The following is a 14,833-nucleotide window of genomic DNA, read 5'->3' as shown; positions in this document are numbered from 1 at the left end:
TTATTATTATTATTATTATTATTATTATTATTATTATTATTATTATTATTATTATTATTATTATTATTATTATTATTATTATTGGACAACCATTTGTCTGAAATGGTACGGGGTCTCCTACATGAGCAGGGTGTTGGACTAAAAGACCTCCAAGGTCCTTTCTGTTTTTCCGTTCTGTTATCTGTAGCCACTATCCAGCAGCTCTTTGCCCCTGCATTTATCCAGACAGAACTCAGTAGGACTTACCTCTGAGTAATCCTCTATATGGGGAGGAGATAGAGAGGTTCTAGTTTTTCTTAGTGATTATATTTCTAGAAAGAAGCAGAAAACATTTGAAGGAGATTTTGGACTAATGTTATCACAAAGGAAGTTACATCCAAAAGGGAAGAGATTCGGACTGAGGGTACTCACTGGTTCATCCTTCTTGGTGAACTCCTCAAACTTTGGAAGCTGAGCTTGCTTTTTGAGAAACAGAAGGCAGCATTCTTCACTATATGCCAGCTTATTGTATTGCTGCTTTTGCAGCTCAGTGTGTAGATTGTCTGGGGAGTATTGTACCTATTTCAGACAAAGGTGAAAGTAGGATCAAAGAGATTAGAGCAGTGATGGTGAACCTTTTAGAGACCGAGTGCCCAAAAACTGGCCCCAGTCTGTCTGTCTCCAGTCTAATCAACATTGGTAGGAGGCAACTACTTGAAACTTCCTGATTTTCTATGAAAAGATTGAACTTTCAAAGATATGAGAAGCAGAACTAGAGTTGGAGTAGTTCTTCCCATGCATTAATATTCTAAACGAACCTTCATTGTGAAGGGTCTTTGGTGCTCTCTGAGCTTGGTTGTTTTCTTGCAGACATTTCATTATCCAAACTGAGTAACATCATCATTGCTTCTTTTACTATTCTTGTTCTCTCCCAACATGTTGGATTACAATTCCCAAGTTCCCAGCTATTTGCTCTGGAGATTTTGAAACATTTGTCCCTCTAGTACTTTGAACATCTAGAATCACCAGTCATTATTATTTCTCTGAATATAATCAGGAACACAATGATTGATGATGCTAGAAGATGCTTTAAATCACTAGGGGAACTTCTTCCTCAAAGCTGTAGTCCCAACCCATCTGGATGACACCTAGTTGAGTAAGGCTGTCCTAAACTCTCAATACAGTAACAAATGTTCTTGCTGTAATGACCTAACATTCAATGTTTGTGCCTTTTAGGTAAAAGGCTCACAAGCCATGAATATCATCAGTGCCATTTTTGCGTTACTTGGAATATTGGCCTTTATCGTAGATCTGAGCAGAAATGGGCCATTTCATTCAGATGATAATTACGAGTATTCACTAGTGATGGTAAGTGTCAACAGTTCAGACATAGTGTAATACTGCCAGACACTAGCAAAGGAATTAGAAGGGTTGATGGTCTAGTTATTGTACATCTGAGAAGGAAAGCATCCACTTTCAGAGTAAAAGGATGCATCCAGCTAAAGAACATTTCATGTGGGCACTCAATCATGTATATCCAGCACACCTGAAACCCAGATGAAGACACTTGAATCCAAACTGGTAACTTGGTTCAAGCTACGGTTAGCCAGGTTTCAGTGCCATCCTTCTGTAGTGTTAGGCTGTACTATTAGACATGATTTCTTTAGCATGGCACCTGTTTCTGCTTCTGGATTGGCTCTGTAGTGTGAATTGCTGTCCTTAGGATCGCCTGATAATTTAATCACAATGGAGATGAGAATGGATCTGACCCCCTCTGACTCTTGAAAGAAGAAAAAATTAAATGTTGAATATTCAAATATGTTCAGTTTGAAAAGGCTTTTTGTTCACCAAGAATAGAGAAGGAGTCCTGAACCTTTTAATTCTGAAGGGGACATTTGGTGTTTGGGAAGCTCTTGCAAAGGGTTGAAGGAGAGAGAGGAAAATTTCCTGGTTCTTTTATCCAAATGTGACCTGCCATTCTCTCCCAACCCTCTTTCTACAGGACTTCTCTTCTCCCCCAATTACTTTTGCCTTCTTTCCCCCAATCGCTTTTGCCCCCTTTTAAGCAGCTCGGCTGTCTCTGGACTGCTGCTGCTGCTGTTCATCACTATTTTCTAAGAACAGCTTACAGGACCATTTGAGATACAGAAACATTTTTAGAAATGAAGATGCTGCTGCAAGCTACTGACCCAAAAGGAGATGTCTGCAAGAGTACTAGAGCCCCAAGATCTGAGACAGGACCCTGGGAACAGAACAAAGCAATTATATGGACTGAGGCAGCCCCTAAGTCTGGAGAAGTAAATGGATAGGTTGCCATTTGTTAATTGGCTGGTGTCATTATGTTTCCTTTTGGGAAAAGACAGGCAATAGGATCGCCATTGTGCTGTTGACATTCACCATTGTGGAATTCTGCATTGCATCAGCAACTGCATATTTTTGGTGCCGGGCAACCCGTTCTGACTCCAATGAGGTGAGATTTACTACCCAAATTATAATTGCTGCTACATCTGTGAATTAGAGTTAGGTTGTTATTGTTTTCGATTCTGATTAAAGTGTGTCAGTCATTGTGTGTCAGGGTTTGATGAAAATGGCATATTGTAGCCTGGATGGACAGATGAATGTGGGTTAAACAGAATTAATCTGAGAGGGAATGAGGTCAGAAAATGAAAATAGTTTTTTAAAATGATCCAATCGGTTGAGTTTTGATGTTTGTGGGAAGAAGAATCAATTCCTCAAATGAATGTGGGAAAAGCTGGGGAAAGAGGCAAGTCTAATGTGGTTTGTTTTCTAGGCTATATTGATCGACCCAAACACCGTCAGGACTGATAATGAAGTTCCTTCTGTAGAATCTTCCGTACATTGTCTACCAAGCTCTAATGATGTAAGTTATGATTTAAAAATTGAGGCCGTGTAGAAGACTAGTCTGGAGGAATTTGTATGGAGAAATCACATCAGCTGCACTTCTTTGGGGGCATAAAAGTTAGCCTTTTCCTGCACGACAGAGATCCTTCATTTTTGTCAGTATTCTAGCTGGCAGGCCAATGAAGGCAAAGGGACCGTCTCTCTCTCTACTTTCTCCTGTACTGTCTCCATTTAAGCCTGGAACAACAAGACACGTGACTTGATATTTTTTGCCTCGGAATAAAAGGTAATGCTTTCTTTTGCATGGGCTGTGTATGGAAATAACCATATGTGACACGTGGATTGCTAAGCTGTCGAAGTGTGGTTCGAGGACAATCATGATACTTTGTTGGAAATAGTCACAAAATAGTTGGTGACCCAGACTGAGAATATGGAAGTGAAGCCAATAGATGCCCAATGTGGACATTAATGCATCTTTTCAACTCTGGCTGGCTCTGTTATTGACTTGGTACCCGTTGAAACCGAAACCAGTTCATGATGTTAATTTCTATTGGCCAAAGTCCTGTGTTGCAGCTGGTTAATAAAGACTCTGTACCATTCTTAGGTGTCCTGGCAAATGTCCAGTATATGCAACTGTCTGGGCCTCAGTCTCTGTAATTGATTCCTCCTTATGTTTTCTTATGGGAACTGGAGATCAGAATACTGTAGAAAGTAGCATCTGCAGATTAATTTGAGGAAAGCTGATTGGCTTTATATGAAGCATATCTGCAACTTTGGATGCTCGTTATTCTGTTTGCCATTTATATTTGCATTTAGTACATTCTATTAAGATATTCATAGAACAGCCTTGGGAAATATTCCATCCTTTATTCTTTGCAAGTACCGCTTTTTTGTGACAGTCTCACTTGCAGCTTTGCTGAGCCAAAATTGCTGTTTCAGTTTCTTTTCATTGGCTGTACCATATAAGAATGCTTCCTCAGAGGATAAAGCACTCCCACCCCAGAACGTTAAATCCTAATTCAACTTTATGTATTTCAAAGTTGGACATGCAGTTTAATACCTCCATGTCTTGTAAAGAAAAAAAATGGCACAACTTTTAGTGGATATCTGAAAATCTTGGGCAGTGTTTTGTAGTAATCATTTCTAATGATGGACCAGTAACATTTTTTTATATATCACTGAAGGCCAGATGTTACCCTGATGCAGGGCCAGAAACACTGGAAGAAACGTGGGACTACTACATGTCTGTTCCTACACTGATAACCAGACTGAATTGATTCTGGATTTAACCTACCATTCTCCAAATGGTTCCCTCCCAATGTTTAGGACTATAGCTCTAATTAACTACAGCTAGTAAGTACAGCCAGCATTCAGGGAGAATGTAGGGATACTGTAAGCAAAATTAAAAGTGACCTAAGCTTGGAAAGGCTGGCTTAGAAGAAATGGCTTTTCACTTAAAAATGTCTGCTGCAAGAAGGAAAGCATTTAGACTGGATCCTGACCCTTAGCCAAGTATGCAGTTTCAATGCAGAATGCAGGATTGCTACCTAATCCATCAGGAAATTCTCTTGGTCACACAGCACTGAAATGAGTTAGAAAGTTCATAAAATATGTGTAGTTTGTGAACATGGATCATGGAATTTGCAATGGGGAATTTGATAGACCCTGGCCCTGGCCTTTAAAAATGTTGGGTTGAGATGTTTTCCCCTTTGTTTGTTTCTGGCTGCATATTATGTATTTTGTACTATTTTCAGAGTTTGGAATTATCTGGTTTGAGATTGGTTTTCTTGGCTTCTAAGCATCTTGACTAATGTTTTTTTCAGAGCATGTTTCAAGGGAAATTTCTACAATTTTAATACCTTTCTGTGAAACAGGGATACCTAACTTGGGTGACTTCACTGAGGTCTGGTTCTTGTAACTGTTTATTCAATTTTAGACCAAGTTAAGTCTTAGATTTCTTCAGTGATTCACTATTTTTAAATCTGACCTTGTTTTTCATGAATGTTTTTAAAAACTGCAATAAAACATGTACTTGAGACAACTCATGTCTGTCCTTTGGCTTTTCTCTGATGCTTAATAAAGAATCACCTTCATAATGTTGAATGGTCTTAGCTTCTCCAGAAGAAAATGTTGGAATATGTTGTTGGAATGTATTTTTGTGCAACAACTACAGTAATATTCAGCCAGTAGGTGGCAGTGTTTACAAGTCTGGATCTATGGTATATATACTCTATGTTCTTTTTGTTCTAAGTAGGGTTTCCTGTTTCTTGTTACAGTTAAACAGTTAAGCAGTAAAGCACATGGTGACTGTACACTCTTTGATTTGTGGTGCTATATATAAACAGAATTTCTAACAGAAAATGAACTGGGAGAGCCCTGTTACTTTCTTCTGTAAGTGGTCTGACAGACAGATGTTACGTAAATATAAAAGGAAAATACATTTGTTAGTTCATAAATTTCTCAGGAATCGGAAAATCAGATTGGTGTAGTGATAAAATCAGGCTAGAAACTGGGATTCTGAGAGTTCTGGTCCCACCTTAGGCAGAAAGCTAACTGTGTGATTACAGGTAGTCCTCGACTTATGACTACATCTGAGGCCAAAATTTCGGTTCCTAAGCATGATAGTTGTTAAGTGAATTTTGGATAATAATAATAATAATAATAATAATAATAATAATGATGATGATGATGATGATGATGATGATGATGATGATGATGAGGAGGAGGAGGAGGAGGAGGAGGAGGAGGAGGAGGAGGAGGAGGAGGATGTTGGAAGGGACCTTAGAGATCATCTAATCCAACCCCCTGCTCAGGCAGGAAACCCTATATCAGGGGTAGGCAACCTTGGCTCTTTTATGACTTGTGGACTTCAACTCCCAGAATTCCTGAGCCAGACATGCTGGCTCAGGAATTCTGGGAGTTGAAGTCCACGAGACATAAAAGAGCCAAGGTTGCCTACCCCTGCCCTATATCATTTCAGACAAATGGCTGTCCAGTCTCTTCTTAAAAACGTCCAGTGTTGGAGCATTCACCACTTCTGGAGGCAGGCTGTTCCATTGGTTAATTGTTCTAACTGTCAGGAAGTTTCTCCTGTCAGGAAGTTCTAGGTTGCTTCTCTCCTTGATTAGTTTCCATCCGTTGCTTCTTGTCCTGCCTTCAGGCGCTTTGGAGAATAGCTTGACTCTCTCTTCTTTGTGGCAGCCCCTGAGATATTGGAACACTGCTATCATGTCACCCCTCATCCTTCTCTTCATTAAACTAGACATACCCAATTCCAGCAACCGTTCCATTTTACAACCTTTCTTGCCTCAGTTGTTAAGTGAATCACCACAGTTGTTAATTTAGTTACATGGTTGTTGAAGGAATCTGGCTTCCCCATTGACTACACTTGTCAGAACGTCACAAAAGGACATTACATGCAACTGTCATAAATACAGGTACATGCCAGTTACCAAGTGCCTTGGTTCACATGACTTAATTTTGTTCACATGCTACAACAGTTGTAAGTGTGAAAAAGAGTCGTATCACTTTTTTCAGTGCCATTGTAACTTCAAACAGTCACTAAATGAATGGTTGTAACTCAGGGACTACCTGTAGTCACTTTCTAGTCACTAGAATGAATCACTTTCTCTCAGCCTAGGAAAGAGACAAGGGCAAATTGCTTTTGAAAAAACTTCCCCCCCCAAATGCATAGATTTGTCCAGGCAGTCTCTGAGAATCAGGCATAATTGAATGGAAGAAAAAAATATCTTAAATTCCATATGCACACAGATACATAACTCCATGTCTACTTTCAAATTTTACTTAGCAAGAAATGATGGAATGCTAAAATGAAGCTCCAGCTTAATAGACAGGACTACACCTGATCTGCCTCTCTTCTGTTTTGATCTGTGGACTTACTGGTTTTTGGAGAAGTTCTGGGAAATGAAGCATCAGAAGCGACACATCAAGCACTGCTGGAGAAAGATGAAGAATTCATCTGATCATACGCATGTAATATCCTATATTAAGGCTGACACAGTGGTGAAAAGAGTAACAAAATTTAATTATTCCTCTTTCCATACTGCATTGGCAGAATATGCCCAGTGACCTTTTTTTAAGGTAATCTGTGCTGAGGGACTGAGGGCTGAGGGAGAAGAAGAACAACTGAAGGGCTACTGTGAAAAATATTCTAGGCATCTGATGGATTGATTAAGAAGTGCACTCTAGATGGACAATTCTATATCTAAGAAATTTGAGCCTGTGAATGTCAAGGAATTGGACAGGATCCTCTGGGATGTCAGAGCTGCTTTCTATGTTTTAATTCAGTGTCCCTCCTGCTTAATTTTCCCAGGATATGAAAAATTGCTAGTTTCAAGTGATGCATTTGAATGAGTGGGATCCTTCTGTTTACCTCCAAGAAGATATTGGCATGCCCCCTCTTCAAGAAGCCGCTGATGGACCTGGTCATGTTGGATATATTTTTTTTATCAGTTCTCAATCTTTGCTTTTTGAGAAAGGGTCCTTTCTAGTCAGGCTTTAGGATTGGGTACAACAGTAAGATAGCATTGATCATGCTTGTGGACAATCTTTGGTGGGTTTGGGATTGAAATGGTATGATCATCCTGGTCTTAGCTGCATGTGATACTGTTTCAGTATGTGTTTGATACCATCACGGTATCCTTCTGGACCGTCTTTGAGGGTTGGAAGTAGGGGGTACTCTTTTTTTTACAATAGTTCTTCTTTGGGGACAGTTTCAATCAATATTGGTAAGTGGGGAGAGATCCCCCCCAAGGCCCTTTCTTTTGTGGAATCCCCAAAGTCTCAACACTCTCTCCACTCCTATTTAACACCTACATCAGTGGTTCTCAACTTTTTCTTCATCATGGACTCCCCCTTTAAATACCTTTTGTGGACATGGACCATGGCCACAGACCATCAAGTCTTAACTCAAGATTGAAATCATAATATTTCTTCAACCTTTCACTGACCCCGTGATGACATTGCACCGACTACAGGTTGGGAACCAATGATCTACATGATAAGTGAAGTTATCCATTTTGAATGAGGTCAGGTATCATCAGTAGGCAAATGATATCCAGCTTTACATCTTGTCCCCAGGTGGGGCAGTGACATCTTGGACTGGAAATTCTGTCCCAGTGCATGAAGGCTATTAGTGTTTGAATGGGGAAGAACAAGTTTAGGTTGAACCCTGCCAAGACTGTGAGTGGCTTTGGTTTCAAGGAACTGCCACTCATAATGATTTACCATATTTAATTCTCAGCAGAATGGTATATAGAATTGGTATATAAATTAGGATCCTCTTGGACTCCTGACTCCTGCTCAGTGAGTAGGTGGCAGCTATGGCCAGAGCAACTTTTACAGAGAACCATCTTGTCTTTCAACTGCATCCTTTTATAGAAACGGAGGCGCTTCTCACAGACACGCTTCCCTTAGTCACTTCCCTTTGTGAGTATTATATATAAGAGTTTTTACATTGGCTGTTCTTGAAAATCGCATGGAACCTACAAGTGGTCCAGAATATAGCTATATTAGCAATTATTATGCTTCTCATTTCACTCATATACTGTGAGCTGCATTGGCTACTGGTGGGCTTTGGGGTGAAATTCAAGGCTTGTCACCTTACCAGAGACCCTTATAGCTTAGGTTCTCATTTCTGTTCTTCTCCTGCTGTTTGTGCCCTATCAATAAGAGCTGGAAAAGCTGGCAAGCATTCTCACTTGCAGGACCTAAGAGATGTGACTTCTCTGCAGATGTGTCTGCCCTGTGGAAAACAGCATGTCCCCTGACAGCCACATACCCTAAACCAGTGATGGCGAACCTTTTAGAGTCCAAGTGCCCAAAAACTGCCCCCCCGCCTGACCTGCCTGCCCGCGGGGCCACCCACCACCTCCATAGCCCACCACAGATCACCCAGGCGGCTCAGCAGCGCCATGGCAGCCACGCCCTCCACCCACACCCCGCAGCATCAACTGCGCATGACGGGTGCGAGGGCGAAGTCTTGTCCCCACTGCTCGGCTACCATGTCCTTGGCTGCGCTGCTCCACGTGGGCTGTGCTTGGGGGTGACTCTCCTCTGGGGGGGCTGCTGGGGAGGGGGCTGCAGGGGGAGGTGGGTCTAGGGCGATGGCCCACGTGCCTACAGAGAGGCCTCTGAGTGCCGTCTCTGGCACGCGTGCCATAGGTTCGCCACCACTGCCCTAAACTGTATTTGGATTTTCCAATGCTGTAAAAATCTGGCTCTTTCATCTGTCCCTAGAGAAGTTGGACAGGTGTATTCCTTATGGGGGTTTTTTTTTTGGGGGGGGGGGGTTGGTAGGGGATATGTTTTACTTGTTCTCTTCCATGATATATGACATGCATTCCTCTAGTCTTATTCATTTGCTTTTAGCTGTTATTTATTTGATGTATTAACCCTGTACCATAAGCTGCCTATTACTGAGGTTGCATTGAAACCGAATAAACAAATAAACATATAAATAAAATTCTACCATGCCAAACATAAAAAAAATCCAGAGATACGTTCAGAATGATAGCTTGCTTCACTCCCTATCAAAAGACATTTGCATTTTGTTGCTATCCAATATTTCCCTCCATAATGTTGGAGGCTATTTGTTTAAAATCAGTAGCTAAACTAGAGAATGGGAGATAATTATTCATTTAACTTTTAAATATAAAGTTACCGCATTTGTATTTCTAGAACCAAAATGCTGTTAAATCTCAAATGTGCTGGTTTTTTATTTCTCTAATAATAAACCATGCATTGTGGAGTTTTGTTTGCAAATATGTGTTTATTAGGGCAGCGTGTCCAGAAAAAAAAAAATGCATTCAGTAGAAATTGTGAAAATTATGCAATAAAGGAGAAACAAGATCCAGATGGGGAAATAAAAACTGACAAAAGTTGAAAATGTTAATATTTGTCCATCCCTAAAGAAAGCATGTCAGGGAATGATTAACTTCCCTGAGCAAATTTTGAGAAATATTAAAGTTAATATTTGCAGGAGAGATCATCAGAAAAGAGATCCCAGCAAAATGGAAAAGCAACATGTAAAGAGGAAAGAGCAAACAAGAACAATTCCTGCCAACAGTTAGATGTCAAACGGGGAAAAACATGGTGTGTCACCAGGAATCAAAATCAACGTGAACGTGAAGATGATTTTATGTGAAGGAAGACACAGGAGGGCTGCGAATGGAAGATGGCAACATCTGAATTCCTCCTCCCTTTGCCAAAACATTTGGTATCTCTACATAACGAAAGCTTTATCTGGAAGAATGTCGTTTCTTGTTATATGAATTTCAGACATGAAGTCAGGTATCTCCCTTCTTCCCACTCCTAGCCCTCTTTCTGTCAGGGCAGCCTGCAGAGCTGTACTGATGACTAAAATGCTCTTGTAAGTTATTGCGTGGGTTAAGGGAAAATTTCAAAAGATCTTGATCCAGGGAACTATTTAGAAGGGTTTGAAAAGAGATGATGCACTGACTGAGCTTCATAACAATTGAAAAAAAAACCCCACCCTGGAGATAATAGGAGACAGAGTGCTTAATATAGAAAACAGGATAGAACATCAGCTAGACTAAATTATGGAGGCTCTGACAGAGATTTATTTATCCCATGGGAGTTTATACTTTCAGGGTATCGTAACAAATTTAAAGGTCGGTGCAGGATTGTGTGTGTGTGTGTGTGTGTGTGTGTGTGTGCGCGCACGCGCGAGTGTATGTATGTGTAGGTGTGTCTCACAAAAGAGGAGAGGCCACCGTCCAGGAGAATAAAATCATAAACACACACAGATATTCCAAATAGCAAGGCAATTTCTGATTCAATGTCACGGAACAACTAAATATAGAACACTGGAGAAATTCAATTTGTGTGTTGTTTTTTTTAAAATGTTGTAAATTTCCTGGATTTGTAGCCAGGCTGATGCTTCTGAAATCCTCCTGGAGCATCAAATGGAGAGATCTATTTGACAAGGCAAAGGGAAGCGGCACCACAAGTACTCTGGTCAGGCTACACTTGTACTAAAAATGGGACATTGGAATTAAGCATGACTGGTACTTAGGTATTTCATCAGCCAAACAACAGGGTAATCTAGGGCTCCGGAATGGAGGGGAATTAGTCAAAGGGTTATAGATTGCAGACCATGTCTTTAGATACCAGGATTTAAGCCAATTGTCTCACTTCTTTCTCTAAAGCAGACATGTCAAACACAAGGCCCGGGGGCCGGATGCGGCCCGTGAAGTGGTTTCATGTGGCCCGCGAAGCCATCCTGGAAACAGTGAGGGAATGGCCCCCGTTGCCTTGGCCCTGGCCCAGGCCGGACGGGAGCCAATGTAGAATTTTGTGGTGGCCATCTATGCTGAAACACATTCAGTCTTAGCTCCACAAGACCGTCTGGAAACAGTAAGGAACCAGCCCCTGCCGCATCGGCCCCGCCCCCTGGGTGCATGCTGGGGAGGTGTCACCCTTTGTGAGGAATGAAGAAATGCACCATCGCCTGGAAGTGGCCAGAAAATGGCCCTCACCTACTTCACATATCCGGCTTGATGGGCTCCGGGGGAGGGGTTTAGGCAGGCAGCGGGGCGCTCTCCTCACAGCGCCGAGAGGCTGAGCTGGGTGGCGTGAAACTGATGAGAAGTGCAATGCTGCCTAGCCCCCAGCCTGCCCAGTTTCAGCAGGCAGCAAGATGCAAAGCTGGCGAGCTTCGCATCTCCCGACTCAACCTCTCAGCGCTGTGAGAAGAGTGCCCCGCTGCCTGCCAAAACTGGGCAGGCTGGGGGCTGGACGGCATCATGCTTCTTTTTGGATTCGCACCGCCTGGTTCAGCCTCTCGGCGCTGTGAGGAAAGCGCCCCGCTGCCTGCTGAAACCGGGCAGGTTGGGGGCTGGGCGGCATTGCGCAGGTAACGTTGACTCTCACGCTGCTCATGGCATCCCCTCCCTCAGAGCCCACCAAGCCAGATATGTGAAATAGGTGAGGGCCATGTGCTGGCCACTTCCAGGCAATGATGTATTTCTTCATTCCTCACGAAGGGTGACACTTCCCCAGCTGCGTTTCCTGCCTGGTTTTTCTCCCTCCCTCATCTCAAATATTTTCCCACCACTCTGTACTTAGGAAGGAAGAAAGGAAAGAAGGAAAGAAGGAGAGGGAGAGTCTGAGGGAAGTCCTACCTTAGTCCTGCCCTGCTTCCCTTTCACCATCTCCTCCTGGCCTATCCTGGGGGTCTCCCATCCTATTGCTAAGGAAGCTTTGGATACAAAGCCGGGTCTCCTCCCATGGAGATGGAATGGGCCTCCCTCTAACTTTGCCCTCGTACTCATCATGAGCAACCTGGGTAAGGAGAGCAAGCACAGCAGCAGCAGCTTTGAGGAGGAGGTAAGTGCAGCTGGGTGCCCCCTTGGGGAAGTGGGGCTGGGCTTGGTGCCGTGGGTGCTTGAGGGCCAGGCTGGGCATTTGACCTCTGCTGCCCAGGGCTCCGGGCAGCCCGCACCACCATCCAGCCCCCCCACCCCCTGCATGGCCTGAGAGGAACAGTGAGGCTCCTCCAGTGGACCATGCCTTGGCACTTGCCCTGGTCCCACCCTCTTCTGCCAGAGACCCTCAGATCTGTCCCATTCCTGCCCAGGCCCCCACAGGCACCCTTGATGCGAATGATGTAGAGCCTACCCAATAGGCCACACCCATTCTGTCTACACCCACCCAGTAGGCCACACCCATCCTGGCCACACACACCCGCCCCCCCCGAGGGCAACCGCAATGCTGATGCAGCCCTCAATGAAATTGAGTTTGACACCCCTGCTTTAAAGGCCTTTCCACTCTGCTGAATTAGTAACTATACACTTAAATCCACATAGAACAATGCCAATGTTTGCATAAATTTGCTGCCTTGTTACTAATCCCTTTCAGGCCTCCATTCCTCTCCCCTGTAGCTATTCCAAATCACTGCCAAATGATGCTGCGCCAGTCCTTGTAGGCAAGCTGAATGCTTTCTTCTCTAGTCTTTGCTGTTTTCAGCATATTATTAAGTAGCAGGGAAAACATCTGGACACTACCAGAGCAGGAAAAAGAATGGAATCTGTCTTGGGACACTACCTGGGCTTTTCTGTCCTTTCTCCATCCCCCATTTGGGCATTTCCCAAATTACAAATTACATGAAAGCAAGAACATATGAGGAAATTCTGGAACAAAAATAGATACAAAGATGAAGAAGCCAAACTCTGCTGTGACTGTGCAACTAGCTGGGTCCTGTAGAGTGGGAGAATGAAAACATTGTGCAAGAAGAAAACATTGTGCAAGAAGAACTGTTGGACCCCAACAGTTCTTCTTGCACAAGGGGTAGGGAGAGGAAGTGATTGAAATGGAAGATATAGGGAAACTTTCAAACATGATCCTTCTTTTCTTCCCAATGGAAACAGTGTCTCTTTCACCTTTTATTGGAAGCCTGGAGGAAAAGTTGGTTTCAATGGTAGGAATTCAAGAAATACACTGCCATTGCAGAGGACAAATACCGGGAGGGAAATGATTGAGAAGAAGGCTGTGGAAGGGTCTAAGGGGGTTCTGCTTATAGCTCCCAATGCCCCCCATGTATACCAAAGATCACATCCATTCCCAGTTACTTAACCTGCTGTGCAGTTTCTGAGGTTTTGCTTGATAAAAAAATACAGGAAACCAGAAGTTGCCTTTAAGCTTTACGTTTTTATTCAGCTGAACAAAGACGGGCTCCTCTAAAAGAGAGAAGCCCCGAATGACAAGAAATCCTTGTATTTATTCTTTCTGATTACATAAGCAATCCACCCAGCAAAGCTGACACACATAAGATAAAGATTTCACCCAGTAAGTCTGGCACACTGTAGATAAGAAGGGAGAAAGCAGAAGTAGCTAAAAACGTTCCCTTTGGGGTGTTTCCCTAAAGACATTGTACGTTCACAGGTGGGTTAGGACATTGGATGTTTTCCTTGCTGTCCTTTCATGACCCTGCATCCATGACTCTGCAAGTGCCCAAAGACAGCAGGGCCATCTGCACATATTCACAGTTGATACTTTCTATGCTGTCTCCTAATTCCGGGTCAACAAATCCCACCTCCCATGTAATGAGTGGCAAAGCTAACATATTGCATATATTTCAAAGGATCATATTTCTTAGCACTAATTGCTCATATGACCTAATTAAAAGGACAAGACAGTACATGTTTAAATGTACAATGTGCAAACGAGTATTTTTTAAACATTTTTTTTTATCTAAGTAGTCTTAACAATACTTTCTTGAAAGTTGGAAGGCAAGCAAGGTTGGATCTGGTGGTACTTGTTTGGAAACCTCTAAATCAGGAGTATCCAACCTTTAAGACTTGTAGACTTCAACTTCCAGAATGGCTGGCTGGGGAATTCTGGGCGTTGAAGTACACAGGTCTTAAGGTTGCCAGTGTCGGACACCCCTGCCTTATAGATTTCCCAACAAATCCCACCAGATGGTCTCAGATTGACATAGTCTGACTTGATTTTGAGCCATTATGTGCACTTGTTTAAAATAGTGCTTATTTTAATTAAACCTAAATCACAGAGGCGCAAGTGTTTAAGTGTTGCTTAAAACAGCAACCTGGTATCCAGAAATTTGAATATTTTTTTCTAGCCTAAAGATAAAACTCATAAGCAAAGCTTGAGTTGTTGGGCTGTTGTTTATAGCACACGAGCAGAAGGTAAAAATAACTGATGATTCATGGGGCTATCCTTGAAAAGGGTCTGAAAGCTGCAGTTGATGTAAAATACAGCAACTGGGCTGCAAAAGAGAACAAAGATCATACGGAGCTTTCACTAAAAGATCTGTGCTGGTTGCCAGGCTCAATTTAAGATGCTGGCATTAATGTTTAAACCTTTACATGGTTTAGGACATCGTACCTTTCCTATCTAAGCGAGGTCCTTCTGAAGTGCAAAGATATGCTGGGTACGTGAATCAGTTTTACAATTAATAATAATAATAATAATAATAATAATAATAATAATA

General features: G+C 42.5%; 1 protein-coding gene across 1 annotated transcript in view; it reads left to right on the top strand.

Moving 5' to 3' along the window:
* The window catches only part of LOC107292132 (membrane-spanning 4-domains subfamily A member 12-like), a 17,529-nt gene extending 14,634 nt beyond the window's left edge, over positions 1-2,895 (top strand). Inside the window, exons 4-6 of the mRNA XM_015821194.1 lie at positions 1,216-1,347; positions 2,339-2,449; positions 2,771-2,895. Of these exons, the coding sequence (XP_015676680.1) occupies positions 1,216-1,347; positions 2,339-2,449; positions 2,771-2,893 (366 nt within the window). The 3' untranslated portion in view covers positions 2,894-2,895. The remainder of the gene's footprint in view (positions 1-1,215; positions 1,348-2,338; positions 2,450-2,770) is intronic.
* The last annotated feature ends 11,938 nt before the right edge of the window (positions 2,896-14,833 follow it).

This window comes from Protobothrops mucrosquamatus, unplaced genomic scaffold (genome assembly GCF_001527695.2).
Source record: "Protobothrops mucrosquamatus isolate PMUCROS unplaced genomic scaffold, P.Mucros_1.0 scaffold1269, whole genome shotgun sequence".
In the NCBI taxonomy this organism is placed as follows: Eukaryota; Metazoa; Chordata; class Lepidosauria; order Squamata; family Viperidae; genus Protobothrops; species Protobothrops mucrosquamatus.
Note: the sequence above shows the minus strand (reverse complement) of the source record. Positions and strands in the feature narration are given on the sequence as shown.